The sequence below is a fragment of the Branchiostoma floridae genome, chromosome 13 (assembly GCF_000003815.2).
Source record: "Branchiostoma floridae strain S238N-H82 chromosome 13, Bfl_VNyyK, whole genome shotgun sequence".
Classification (NCBI taxonomy): Eukaryota; Metazoa; Chordata; class Leptocardii; order Amphioxiformes; family Branchiostomatidae; genus Branchiostoma; species Branchiostoma floridae.
Window position 1 is genome coordinate 10,389,284 of NC_049991.1, and position 13,220 is coordinate 10,402,503.

General features: G+C 39.6%; 2 protein-coding genes across 3 annotated transcripts in view; one reads left to right on the top strand and one right to left on the bottom strand.

Annotated features, from left to right (window-relative positions):
• LOC118428781 (60S ribosomal protein L10-like) overlaps positions 1 to 2,877 on the bottom strand; it is a 3,895-nt gene extending 1,018 nt beyond the window's left edge. Inside the window, exons 1-5 of the mRNA XM_035838979.1 lie at positions 2,794 to 2,877; positions 2,594 to 2,620; positions 1,607 to 1,665; positions 602 to 696; positions 145 to 296 (exon numbers count right to left, since the gene is read on the bottom strand). Coding sequence (XP_035694872.1) covers positions 145 to 296; positions 602 to 696; positions 1,607 to 1,665; positions 2,594 to 2,616 — 329 coding nt within the window. The 5' untranslated portion in view covers positions 2,617 to 2,620; positions 2,794 to 2,877. The remainder of the gene's footprint in view (positions 1 to 144; positions 297 to 601; positions 697 to 1,606; positions 1,666 to 2,593; positions 2,621 to 2,793) is intronic.
• A 129-nt stretch (positions 2,878 to 3,006) lies between these two features.
• Positions 3,007 to 13,220, top strand: part of LOC118428779 (sorting nexin-29-like) — a 15,207-nt gene continuing 4,993 nt past the window's right edge. Inside the window, exons 1-18 of one of the 2 annotated variants that reach the window (XM_035838977.1) lie at positions 3,007 to 3,185; positions 4,411 to 4,481; positions 4,687 to 4,739; positions 5,477 to 5,554; positions 5,673 to 5,725; positions 6,457 to 6,631; positions 7,021 to 7,091; positions 7,506 to 7,691; positions 8,129 to 8,902; positions 9,112 to 9,238; positions 9,917 to 9,958; positions 10,199 to 10,272; positions 10,927 to 10,990; positions 11,099 to 11,227; positions 11,372 to 11,457; positions 11,854 to 11,972; positions 12,434 to 12,550; positions 12,771 to 12,820. In XM_035838977.1, coding sequence (XP_035694870.1) covers positions 3,179 to 3,185; positions 4,411 to 4,481; positions 4,687 to 4,739; positions 5,477 to 5,554; positions 5,673 to 5,725; positions 6,457 to 6,631; positions 7,021 to 7,091; positions 7,506 to 7,691; positions 8,129 to 8,902; positions 9,112 to 9,238; positions 9,917 to 9,958; positions 10,199 to 10,272; positions 10,927 to 10,990; positions 11,099 to 11,227; positions 11,372 to 11,457; positions 11,854 to 11,972; positions 12,434 to 12,550; positions 12,771 to 12,820 — 2,276 coding nt within the window. In that variant the 5' untranslated portion in view covers positions 3,007 to 3,178. The remainder of the gene's footprint in view (positions 3,186 to 4,410; positions 4,482 to 4,686; positions 4,740 to 5,476; positions 5,555 to 5,672; positions 5,726 to 6,456; positions 6,632 to 7,020; positions 7,092 to 7,505; positions 7,692 to 8,128; positions 8,903 to 9,111; positions 9,239 to 9,916; positions 9,959 to 10,198; positions 10,273 to 10,926; positions 10,991 to 11,098; positions 11,228 to 11,371; positions 11,458 to 11,853; positions 11,973 to 12,433; positions 12,551 to 12,770; positions 12,821 to 13,220) is intronic. The other variant, XM_035838978.1, reaches the window with a different exon arrangement.

Genomic DNA, 13,220 nt, shown 5'->3' on the forward strand with positions numbered 1-13,220 from the left:
AACACTCCATCCTCTTCATCCCTTAAGAGACATGAGGCCACTTTTATGCTTTACCAAAAAGAATATCCCTTTGAACTTAGAAGTGACTTTCAGTATACTTGTAAACATTAAAATACTGTACAAGAACCTTAGTTCAGAACTGACCTATCAGCCCCAGCACACGACAACATTTTGTTGATGCGGATGACGTGGAAGGGGTGCACACGGATGCGGATGTGGAAGGCGTCCTTGCCGCAATGCTTCACAAGGTACTTATTACAGCAGATACGCCCCGCCTCAAGAGCTTCGGAGGACACCTGGGGAGAACAAATATAGAAGCCCTGTTAAGCTCTTTCATAGCCAAGCATCAGGCCATCTATCAATAGTAGTATCTCTCAACATGCAATATATAGCTTTCTTTACTTAATTTCTGATATCTCAAACATTCCATACTATGTCATAACAAAACACAACTTAGTAATACAAACCCAGCCTCCGTTATCCTGTCTACATTAAAGATTTTGCTCATCAGACAAAGAGAAATCAATCATGTACTCAATCATTTGTTTCAGAGGATAAAACTTGCCCTGTTTGAGCATTTAACAGTTATCAGAAGGCTTACCTGTTCATACTCATCAGACACCAGATGGATACATAGTGGGAACTCGTCAACCTTCGCCTTCTTCCTGCCCAGGTCAAAGATACGAATCTTGGGGTCTGGAGGAAAATCAAAACGTTAATGTAACACCACTGTAAAAATAGAAGTTTGTTGATGCTGCTCCTGTGCAAATCTTTCAGGTTTCTGGATGGAGCTTCTAGATGAGTTTGACCCAGGGTGCACACTACGGTAGTAACCAGCAAACAGCTGAAGAGTATGAACAACAGGGGTCAGAGGCTACCAGACAGGCACTGCTGGAACTTCAGGAGACAATGAAGCAGAACCCAGAACTGTATAGACAGGTTCTGGGGAAGAGGAGAATAGATGAGATAAACAACTTCTCAAAACTAAGGTAGACTGATGACAGCTTTGATAGGGGACGGATATGGGAGGAGAAAGGGACAGAGTTGGAAACTCAAATAAAGATGGCTGAACTGCAAAAGGAGATATTTAGATTAGAGTCTTTGAATACGCACAAGAGGTAAGAACTATGACTAGAAAGTCCAAGAGACTGGCAGAAAAAAGAGCAGAGAAGGTAAAAGAGACGGCCGTCAAGAGTTTCAGGGATCTCTAACCCAACAAGTGCTATAATTTATAATTTGAGATACACTTTGGACCTTGTTTGCAGGTAACATTGCATCATTTGCACGTACCATAAAAAGTTTCATCTTCTCAAAGATAGGAGTGGAAGGTGTTTGACAGTTCTCAGTTATACAAGGTGATCCATCACTGTGAGTCAGCCGAAAGATGGTGTTTGTTGATAATCATCATAGAACTGTCTTGTACATTTCACTCCTTTAGGCAATATTTGCCGCAAAGTTACTACTATTCACATCTACTGAACATCTATATCTGTACATGTATGTTACAAGCTTTAAGATGACTGAAATGGACGGACTGAAAGCTTGCATTGCAAATTATACAAAGGAATCTGCTTGCAACGTAACACAGATTTCATATAGACCTTACCTGGCACACCACGGCAGAACCGTGACTTGGGATACGGCTTGTTCTTGCAATAGCGATAGCTGCAAATGCAAATTGTGTGGATGTTAGGTAATCACTGTCCAACAAATTTTTCAATATAATATCTAGTATGGCAATAAGCCCTCTAACCTCTAACTCTCTCTCTAAAAAGTTGTGGAACCCATGCAAGTCATGATGATGAGTTGTCACTTCATCATACTAGTAGTTCATGCCCACAATTTTTTCTCCAGATAAGTCCACTGTGTAAAAACCCTCTCACAGATCAGAACACAGGTGTGGACATTGAAACAATGGTTGAGACAAGGGCTGTTTTCTTTTACAGGGACTTTACCTTGTCTCCAACATTTGTTTCAATTTGAATAACAATGTCCTGACAGGGTTTGTTTTCTTAAACTTAATGGGCCTTTACCTTTGACATATTACCTGGAATTCCTGTTGCCACACGTGTTCTGATCTGCAAGAGGGCTTATAAACAGAGTTCACACTTGTCAGTGGAGAAAAATCGTGGGCATGGAGTGACAACTCTTGCATAATCATGACTTGCACAGGCACAAATTAGATCAATTGGATATGAAACTTTGCAGGTGAGTTTATTTTAGCTTCGAAGTTCTATGAAACTGGGAAACATGGGAGTTGACATAATCTTACGTTCATACAACGCTATAAAATTGTTACCCATCATGGGTTGACTCTTCTTAACACTGGCAATCGGCACTTACTTTTAGCTTTAGGTAACTCATGTACAAACCACGGCCAGTTGAGCTATGCGGTTCTTTACATACAAGCCTACCCCCAGTGGCCACCCCCGGCACTTTGCCGCGTAGTGGCCACTTAATAACTTATTCCACAATTCTACTCATAATAAATTTATTCTGTTCGAGAAGAATAACTATAAGGACGTGACAAATTACGCCAGCATCGATACAAAAATCCATAGCCTTCGTCTGAACACGTATGTGTGCTACTTACCAACGGGCTGGTCGGCGCCCCATTTTGCTGTAAGAAAATAGACAAAAATGACTTAACCAACCAACAAGAAACACTCAGATAGCTTTGAAATTTCCTATTCTAACGGTTGATGGTAATAAATTCTTTATATGATGTTTTAATACGCAGGATGACTAAGGATTTTAAGACGATATTGCATCAATCCCCATTCGGAATCTTACCTTGCGAAAAAGGAGGCAGAGAGGAAGTTCCCGGATGAATGACCTTTGGGATGTTACAATTTTTTATAGGGGTGTTTTGAATAGCTTATTTGAAGCAAGCATATTTGTACCTCATGCATATCATATGATGAATGATTATTGCTTTTAGAATATCTTACCTTATCAAAACTATACTATTTATCGAAAATACATTGAAATAGAGACACATGACGAATATTTTTACTTATGCAGTGGAGTTGCTGAGTGGAGTAATCCAAGATGACCTGACCGTATTTTGGCTGAGTGGGGAGAGGAAACGATGGAAGTGGAGTGAAGAAATCTCTTTTATGTAGAATTTTGCTTCCCTTTTTGAAGAATCGCAGTGCGTCAGCGGGAAGAAGAGACTATGAGCGGTAAGACAGATTCCCTTATGTATTGTCTGACCCTTGTGTTATTCAGATACGCTCAGTAGATTGCCGAGTTTTGTGGACTTCAGTGACGGCATTCAGAGTAGATTTTGCTGATGCTTGTCAACATGTGATGTGATCTTGTGACACACTTGTTTGGACCGGCGTCCTGTTTACATGCTGGCTGTTCAAACTAGACCCAAGTGTCACTCTGTACCCAGACAGATTGGCTACTAAAAAATTCGTAATGATGACAGGTCAGAAATACGCCCTAATTATGTGAAGTCTGTTGCTCAAATCTAATTAGCACCACTAGGATTCACTAGTAAATTGTTGCAATTGTGGGCACGTAACCGTTATGCATATGTCGTCAGATATGCATACATAAGCATAACGTCATTTTTCATTGAAAGAACAAGCAAACAAAGAACTTATATGAGAAGCAAAAGATTCAGAAGATATCTTGTTTTGGAAGAATATTGTTTACAACTGGCACATCAAGCACATGTAGTCAACAGAACAGAAGAATTGTCTGATCAAATCATGAAAATCAATAGGCCACAATGCGCATTTGCTTGTCCTTATTTTGTTTATTTGATGTTAATGTATTTGCAATAGTCGGTTTGAGTAGACAAACTTCAGTAGGACTTCATCACATTTAATAAACATTCTGTGGCTTGCATTTGAGTTGTTTTGAGACTGTTTGAAGTGTCAGGTATGTATATACTAAGTACCTAACCTTTGTCCAGCTTGCTCTTCCCATGTGTACGGACACGTGTTGATAGGTTTGTGAAACTCACGTGTTTTACTTATTACATAATTGGGTCACCACATCACTTAGTTTTCTGACAATGCCTTCAAGAACTGCGGTTCTCTTCGTACTTGGTTCCTGTTTAGTTTCTTCTCATCACAATATTCTTTGAAGAGAGTTTATGTCATAAGGCCTATATTCACCATGAACTTGATGTATGTGGATTGGATGGGTAGGTCATATGTTTAAAATACATTTTAGATATGTAACATTAATATATGTTTTAGAATACAGGCCTAATGATAACTGGGGTATAAGCAATGATATCTTGAATAAGATGGACCTACAGACCTGGATATTTTGTTGTCTTTGCTCCTTTTCAGCCTTAAAGAAATGACAGTAAGCTTAAAGTTTACCAGCATGAGTAGAAGACAAAAGGTAGCTGCTGATGTTTTATTGTTTTGTTGTATTATTCATTAGGTGCACCTGCAGACCCTCATCAGACCGAGCGCCAAAACCTGTTGGACAGACTTCTGGATGGAGTCAAACAGGTAGTTTAGACATTATCAATATAGTTTTGCTTTTTTCTTGCATTCCTTTGTGCTACAGTAAAATTGTATCATATAATATTATAGATGATACATTTCATGTGCAATGGCTGTTTTTTTTTTTAGATTTATTTTACAAATGTTTTCGTTACTCTTCAGTTCAGGAGTTCTGATCTTTTAATAAGGAAACTCCCCTTTTTCCCTGCAGTGTCAGATCAGGTTTGGTGGCAGGACAGAGCTGGCCACAGACGGTGACAGCAGGTGGGTGGAGGCAATCCTCTATTACTATTAGACTATTACTATTATTACTACTATTAGAGTGTGGAACTCATTGCCACCAAGTACAGTAGGGCTAGGGGCATACACACAGCTTAAAATGACGCTAAGGTAATACATTTGTACAGGTAGATGTGCAAAGGTTAGCTTTGACAGGTTGTTCAGTGTTATATAACCAGCCACTGCTACACTACATGTACCTGCATAGCTGGTGTGCTACAACAAAGGGCTATTTTACAGATACTAATTCTGATTTCGCTATCAAATGCACCTTTAGGCAAATGCCATTATCTCTCTACAAATTATAAGACACATACATTGGTCTCCCAGTAGCCCTGTGTTGAATAACTGTATCTGCAAACAATGATTCAATTCAAAGCAAAAAAACAGATTAAGCATGCAAGTTTGCATATAATGTAGATATGGTATTTTCTTGTAGCAGGTATATAGAGATTGGTTCATGTGGTAAAATGGTAGCTTGGAGTGCAACAATATCTTTATTTTGCTTTCAACAAACTGTGAATAAAGCTGACAAAGTACTTTTGCAGAGAGAAATCTGCAACATCAAGACATATCATGCCCTGTAATAATGTGGTTGTTAATTACAATTTTGCAATATAATGTTTTATATTTGATATGTTGAAACTGAACTTCATCTTCTTCTTTGCTTTTGTGTTTAACAATGTACAAATAAAGTACATGGCTATTCTGTTTTTGCCCAGGGTTGTGTGCTTGTTGAACCAGTTTGAAACAGTGCTTCAACATGGGATGAAGAGAGCCAAGGGACTAGCAGCAATCAAGTAAGTTTTTATCAGTTACACATTGCACTGATTGACTGCAAATGTCAGCCACTTTTGTTTCCTCAGCATTTTGTATTGTACTATTGACTTACATGACTTTGTATGATCTCCTTTTCAGACAGGTAACACAACAAGTGACAGGTATCAACATGAAAGGTGAAACAGAACCAGGTTAGTGAAATATCTTGTTATGGTTTTGTACCTTAGTTTGCTTCATAAGTTATTTCTAAATTTTGTGAATGAAAGTTGGTAAAAAATTTGACCCATTTAAAGCCCTATTAAGTAACATTAGGATAGTATACATTTGTAGAGAGTAGATTTTCCAAGCATCATTTTATATAGTAAATTAGATCAGTTCTAAAAGATTGTATGCCAATATTCGGGAAGGAATGTTATAACATCATTGTATGAGACAAACATGTTTAAAAACTGTAATCCTCCAAACCAGCACATGGACACACACGTGTGTCTGGGATCTAGCCTGTGTTTACACAATATCTCGCTGGCTGGGGTTAATGACCCCCTCCTCTCCTACAATGTAGGTGGTGGCAACTGTAAGACATGCCGCTAGGAGTACAATTTTAGTCAAGCTAGCCTGGAGTCCAGCCATGTGGTCCTCTCCTATCAGTCTACACTCTGCAGAGTAGTGAGTGTTGGGAGCATACCAAACTAACTCAAGCTTGACTCTAGGCTTCACACATGACAGACCACATTGTGTGCTTCTTACAATCATTCCACGTAGGTGGCATTAAAACCCACGTGAGCAAATAAAGTTATTAATATTAGTCTGACTGCCTAGTGTGCCGTAGCCAGTTCACCACAGTTTCTGCAAAACCTTATCCTTAACAGAGTTCTTTCAGTTTTGAAGGAAAATTAACCATTATCAACCCTCCCCACCCTAGTGTTCTGGCAATGTCTGAGAGAACATCTGAACAAACACGAGCTACAGCGGTACCTGATGTTACAGCAGGTTACCACGGACGCAGGGCGGGGCAGGGCATGGCTCAGGTCAGCCCTGAATGAACACTCGCTGGAGAGATACCTGCATTCCTTACTGGGAGACACTAATCTACTCAGGTACTTGTGATGAATGTTATTTGTATAGGGGAGTCTTTGATGACTATGAAGTACTGTTACAGTTTTAAGGAGTGATGGTTAGAATATTATTGTTGACTTCAGAAAAGTGGGTAACCTCAGATTGAGAATGAAGCTTGACATAGTAGCGACTAGTGTGACTTCAGTATTAGCATATAAATTGGATAACAAGTCTAAATGTTCTATACACCTATGTAACTGTAATTCATTTTCCTAAAGCATCAGCGAACGTCTACAACTTATTTCTTGATTTTAAGCCTGATAATTTTATAGCAGAAGCTCACCATGTCTAATACAAGTGATGATTATGTATTGACAGAATAAGAAGGAACAGTAAGGATGGTCTAACATTGTCCAATACTTGATTCCAGACAACACTATGATGACTGGGCCTTTGTCCTTGATGATGAGAGATCCAGCATGCTCCCTAATATGGCAGCAGGTAAACAACACTAGCATTTGTACTGTATATCTAGATATCTAGATAATCATATCTACTACTGTAACAGTAGGACATTACTGAATGTTCAGAATATATGATATAACACTTGCAATGCAAAAACTTGATCATCTTATTCCTAAGATACTTGCCTTTTAGTATTTTTATGTGATTTTCCACCTGATTTCTGACAGATTTCCCTGATTTGCATTGGTTAGCATACATCACTTATGTTTCATTGATGATAAGAGCATTTCTTTAAACCTCCAATATTGTTACCAGTACATCCTTTTTCCAAATCATAAGTTTTGCCTTCTATAATGAAAATGATTCAAATAGAATGAAATAAGAGGATAGTGTTGTAACAGTCCTACATGTACTTAACTCCCATTCTGCACACCTGTTGTTTTCCCCTAGGTCTGGGTTCTATACTGTTTGCCATCAATATAGACAAGTCAGAACTGAACACAGTAAAGCAGGCCTCTGCCACCTCCCTACTGGAGCCCCTGGCCACCATGGTGGGGAATGTCACCAGCGGAGTCAGCAGTCAGAAACCTGGGGACGAACCACAGCCTGTGTATGCATTAGATGTGCCCAGTGGAGGTACATGTAAGTGTCTTTTGAAGACCTTCATACTTGTCTAGGTATGAGTGGCAATTGTCATCAAAACAACAGGTGTGACTGGATAATGATGTCTACACAAACCAAGTGTTATTCACCTAGCCAACGTTATGTTTACTGTCTGTTATCTTCCTCAGAGCAATACTGACTCATTCTACTTTGCACAATGTCAGCCAGGCAAAAAAACACTTGGCTGTGTATTTGCTACCTTCAGATCCCATGTCTATGGTTTTGGAAGGTTGCAATGGTGATGTCAAGACAAAATTATGTAGCTTTGGATACCAGAACTTGATGGCAATGGTACATGTATGTGACATTGGGCTTTAATTATAAATAGTAGTGTTCCAATCAAGTAGATTTAAGTGATTCTGTTAGTATGTAATGTACAGTTTAATGTAGGACACATTTTTTTCTTACAGACACATCATCCAGCAAAGACAAAAAGAAAGACAAGAAGAAGAAGAAAAAGAAAGTGGCCACCATTATTGACAGTGACTCTCCTCCAAGCCCCTTCTATGCTTCCAAGTCTCATTCAACATCTGAAGGCTCAGGAGCTTTCAAAGAGCCAAGCCTTGACTATGGAACCGGGTCCCCACCTATAGCAATCACACAATCTGATAATCAACATCTAGCAAGGAGCTATCCTAGTGACAGCCCCGACCTATCTTATTTGTCTTCTTCCTTCCCTACAAAGACTCCTCCCCCTACTCCATATGATTCAGCAATGTTGACCTACCAAAGTCAACTTCTAGATGGCTCGGACTACATGAACGCTAGACTGAACGCGATGTCGATGGAGCAAGGGGAGGATGAAGGGATGACCGCCGGGGCACCGCAAACCCTCTCCACGTCCTTCCCAGTCAAGACCCCGCCTCCTACGCCGTACGATTCATCAATGATGAAGTACCAGCATGCCCTGGAAGAGGAGACGGATTACATTAGCAAGAAGCTGAAGGAAGTTTCCTCCCAAGAAATGTCGGAGAGTCCGTCAGCACCGAGGTGGTCCTTCAGTACGGGGGGCTCCAAGGATCTGGGAGACTCCCAGTCTTACGATGAGGACAGCATGGGGGAGGATATCAGGAGGTCGTCTGATAATGGTTCTGGTAATCTCATGTTGTACGGTGAAGAGAGGACGGGTGAGGCTACAGATCTGTTTCCTGTGACTGTGGAAGACGACTTTACCACATCCTCAGGTAACTGAACATGATTTGCCAAGATATCTGACTCTGTTCTCAGTTTGTCAGAACTTATTTGGTTCACTGTCATCTGTACTTATTGAGTACTGAGTGTAATAGCCTACAGAATGACATCTTGTACATGTACAAAATGTGTAGGTCTAAGTAGTTGTATGTTGAACAGTATTACCAATGATGATCATCATTCTATGTGAAATGAATTGCAGAGACAATGTCAGAGTCCCACACCAGGCCAGAGTCGTTTCCCCGATCGGATTCCCTCCCACACTATGGAGCAGACATGGAGAGTGCAGCCATGGCAGTGGCACTGGCACAACAAGGCCTGGACATCAGGTTAGTGGAGTCCCATGTATCATACATTGAATTTCATAGACACAAACTACATGATATGGTGTCCACTTGCTGGTGTAACACTTTCTGCTGCTGTTTTCATTTCTTCACCCTTCACAAACAACTTTTTTGTTGGTAAATGTAATCTGCAAGCAGAGGTATCTATAGTGTGTGTGTCCTACCTACCTACCTAATTATTGTATGTCAGGGCTCGAAATTTATTTTTGGGATCAGGTGCACTGGTGCACCCAGCTAAAACAATTGGGTGCACCAAAAAATTTTGGGGTGCACCACTTAGATTTAAGTAGAATGTCAGAAAACCTAATAACAAAACTTAGTTACAAGCTTTCAAATTCTTAAACAAGTACCATGACAGACATTTTTATTATCTTTCCAACACTTAGATGTCAAGACTATGATATACATGTATACTAGCATACTTGATATCTTTACATACATAAATCTAAGAAAATATTTGGGTGCACCCTGTGCACCCACAGAAAATGATTGGGTGCACAGCTCCAATTTTGGGTGCACCTGGGTGCACATACACCCAGTATTTCGAGCCCTGTATGTGTACATGTATGTAAAGTCAGAAATAAGTTAGCACACAAGGCCTATTTAGATCAGAACAATATCCTGTCTTAGCTGGTGGTTCAGTTTTTGTGTTTCTTCCCTCAGACTTCCATCTTCAGCACACCTGCCTACACACATCCACACCAGGTGTGTTAAAAATCTACAAACATCTCTTCCTTCTACTTGTTTCTTCTTTCTGTATGCATAATCAATTGCACAATGTCATGTCATACTTAATAATGGTAAGTAAATATAACACTATGTCAAATTCCTTTCCACCATTCTAATAGACACTGCCTAAATCCCTGATACATGTAAGTCTAAGATGAATAATTCAAAGATTACATTGTGTTGCAATGACACTGGAAGTATCTTTCCATTTTACAGTTCAGTGAGAACACAAGGAGATGGCAGTGTTGCTACGTTACCAGCATCGCCTAGACATGAAACCATGTCAACAAGTGAGGGACCTTTGTTTGTATAGAATCTACTACAATAAGTCTACAATAAGCAGACAGAAGTTTGCTGGATTAGCCGTTTTTTCCTTCCCTAATTCAGTTCAGTTCAGTTCAGTTTTATTTGAGTCCAACTTGCACGTGCACTGTACAAACAGGCGCATGAAATCTGTTGGCCCACAAGGGCGCTGCACATTAAGACCGTATAATGCAAGATAATACACAGGTAGGATTAAAATCACTTAAAATACAATTTTCAATAAAATTCAGATAGCACATACATTATAAAATCTGCTATACTGTACAGCTCTTTGAGTAGAGTTTCAGTGCACGGGGCATGAAAGACTGGGCGTGCCTATTCGTTCTACTGAAAGAGGGGGTCGGTTGTTTAGGACGTCGCAGGCTATAGTTGCTCTGTGTGGTAGATAATTTTTTATTAGAATGCTCTTTGACTCAATTGTGGTAGCATGAACCTTCAACCGAGGTACATGAGACTTTAAGTACAAGCCACCATACATGCGCCAAGGTTAAACATTGTACATGTATTATGCAAAAAAATGGACAAGTCACAGACATATTCCAATGTAGAAACCTTTGGCCATCTATTGGTAAGATGAAGTTGATTTTGATTTTGTCTATTTTCTTTCTCTTCATCTTCAGGTGAGTTGAAGCAAGCTGTCGTGGCCATGATGTTAAGAAAAGACGAAGTAGAGGAACAAAACAGGTAAAAACAGTTTTGTGAATTTTACATCTCCAATAACTGTTAACATTTCAATGTGATATTCAGTCTATGTGCTGACACAAACCTAATGAGCTTTCATTGTTTGGGAAGGTCCATGAGGAGTTTGCTTGATGCAGAAATGGAGAACTCAGCAAGGTTAAGAGTGGAAACAGAGGAACTAAAGAAGAAGCACAGTTTGCAACAGGAGAGAAGCACAACCAAGATACAAGCTCTAACCAGGTAGGGCAGTTCAGAAATTTTAATGGCATGTTATCGTGTTTGTAAACTACATGTACATGTATGGAGAATAGCTGACATTTGATTAAGGTTATAGCATTAGGAAGAAGTTGAACATTTTTCTTTTTTTTCTTTTGCCTCTTTAAGAGAGAATGAAGTCCTGAAGCATCAGCTAAAGAAGTACGTAGGGGCTGTACAGATGCTGAAGAGGAAAGGGGCACAAGGAACTGAGAGTAAGTACAGCACTCTACATGTAGATCTTGGTTTGCTGCATGTATTTTCAATAGTATGATGTCTGCTTGTTGGTATATTTGTACATTATCATAGGAAGATAATCTTCCACTGTTTCTTTCAACAGAATTTACGTTAATTCTAATTGTCCAAGTGTTAATTCTTTAAAATATTTATTCAATTATACTAAGCTGTCCAAACTGTGGACAGATGTCCAAAGACACCCGATTTGTTAATTGGTCAAACTTGTGTCACTGGAACATCTGCTAATAGCAATAGCTACTTTACTGTCATGTCAAATGTATGTAATAGTACATATGATACACTTATGATCTCAAAAGTGGTAATGAAAGTCATGAAAGCCATATAAGGATTGAACCACGTTTTGCACTTTCCAGTTCTAGCAGGACTAGTGAAGGTCCAGGAGGATGAACAGCCGCCCCCCCCTCCCCCTCCTCCTGAGGGAACTGTAGACTACAGTGAGGAGGCTGCACAGTACAAGGAGAAACTCATCCAGGTCTGGTATCACATGTGTTGTTATCAATGGCTTTACTGTAAAGTAGGGAGGTTCTTGTGTATAGTTATAGTCTCAGTTAAGTCTGACTTTTATATCATCTGAAGTACACTTGACAGTATATTGTTTGTATGTTTGGTCTCGACACCATCATATACATGATATAGAAGCCTTCTATCCCAGGTTCCATGTATATGTACAAATGTATTTATGAGAACAATGCAGTAACACTAGTTAACCTTTATCCATGGGGTAACCTACACTGTATATTTGTTGTTTTTAGAAACAGGGTAATTGTTATGTCAAGTCAACGGACTGTGGCTTCAAACTGATTTGAAAAAAATATTGCAATTTGAAACCACCAACCGTTGACTTTTAACATCCCTAAGTAAATACCTTGTTTTTTAAAACAACGGATAAAGGTGAACTATCGTTACATGTAAAATTATGTTGAATGTATCCAGGTGGCAGAGATGCATGGTGAACTGATGCAGTTTAATGAACATCTCCACATGGACCTGCTGTCCAAGGACAACCTCATCCAGCGGCTGAAGGAGGAACTAGTGGAGCTCAGGGGACCTGTAAGTCTTCATGCAACATGCTCTTTGAAATAGCCATAGTAAATACAAATCATTTCACCGTGTGCTGTCAGGCTTAGGGTATTCATCACACTATTTAAATATGCTGGGATTGTTTGGACTCTAAGCATATAGAAAAGAAATTTGTCAAAGGCTTTTTCTTGATCCTGAATACTAGTACTAGATATCATGGCCACAAATTTTTATTCTGTCCTGTCCACAGCTACCTGAAGACAGTGTTACAGAGGAGACCAGTGGGACTGATGCTGACTTGTGAGTCTCTGCTTTATCCATGAAAGGATACAACTAACTTAACCCCAATGATATTTACATCTAACACTCAGCTTGCACATGCACATCTAATGTATTTTAGAAGTAGATTTAGTACACACAATGAACATATTGCAAAAGTTTAAACTTTGTTCCAACACAAAGAAGGGACTCACCATAAATTTTCGGTCGAGCACTCCGACCTTCTTCAGATGAAATGATTCGCTGACTAATCCGGAAGTCGTCGGATGACGTCAGGTAGCAGCGAATCATAAATGGCAGGAAGGCGAAACCTGCCACCATCACGGTTCAACGAGGGTGCACCGAATCATACATTGGGGAAACGGAACGACCATTAAAAACCCGGTTCTTAGAACACAGACATCGCAGCTCAACATCTTCA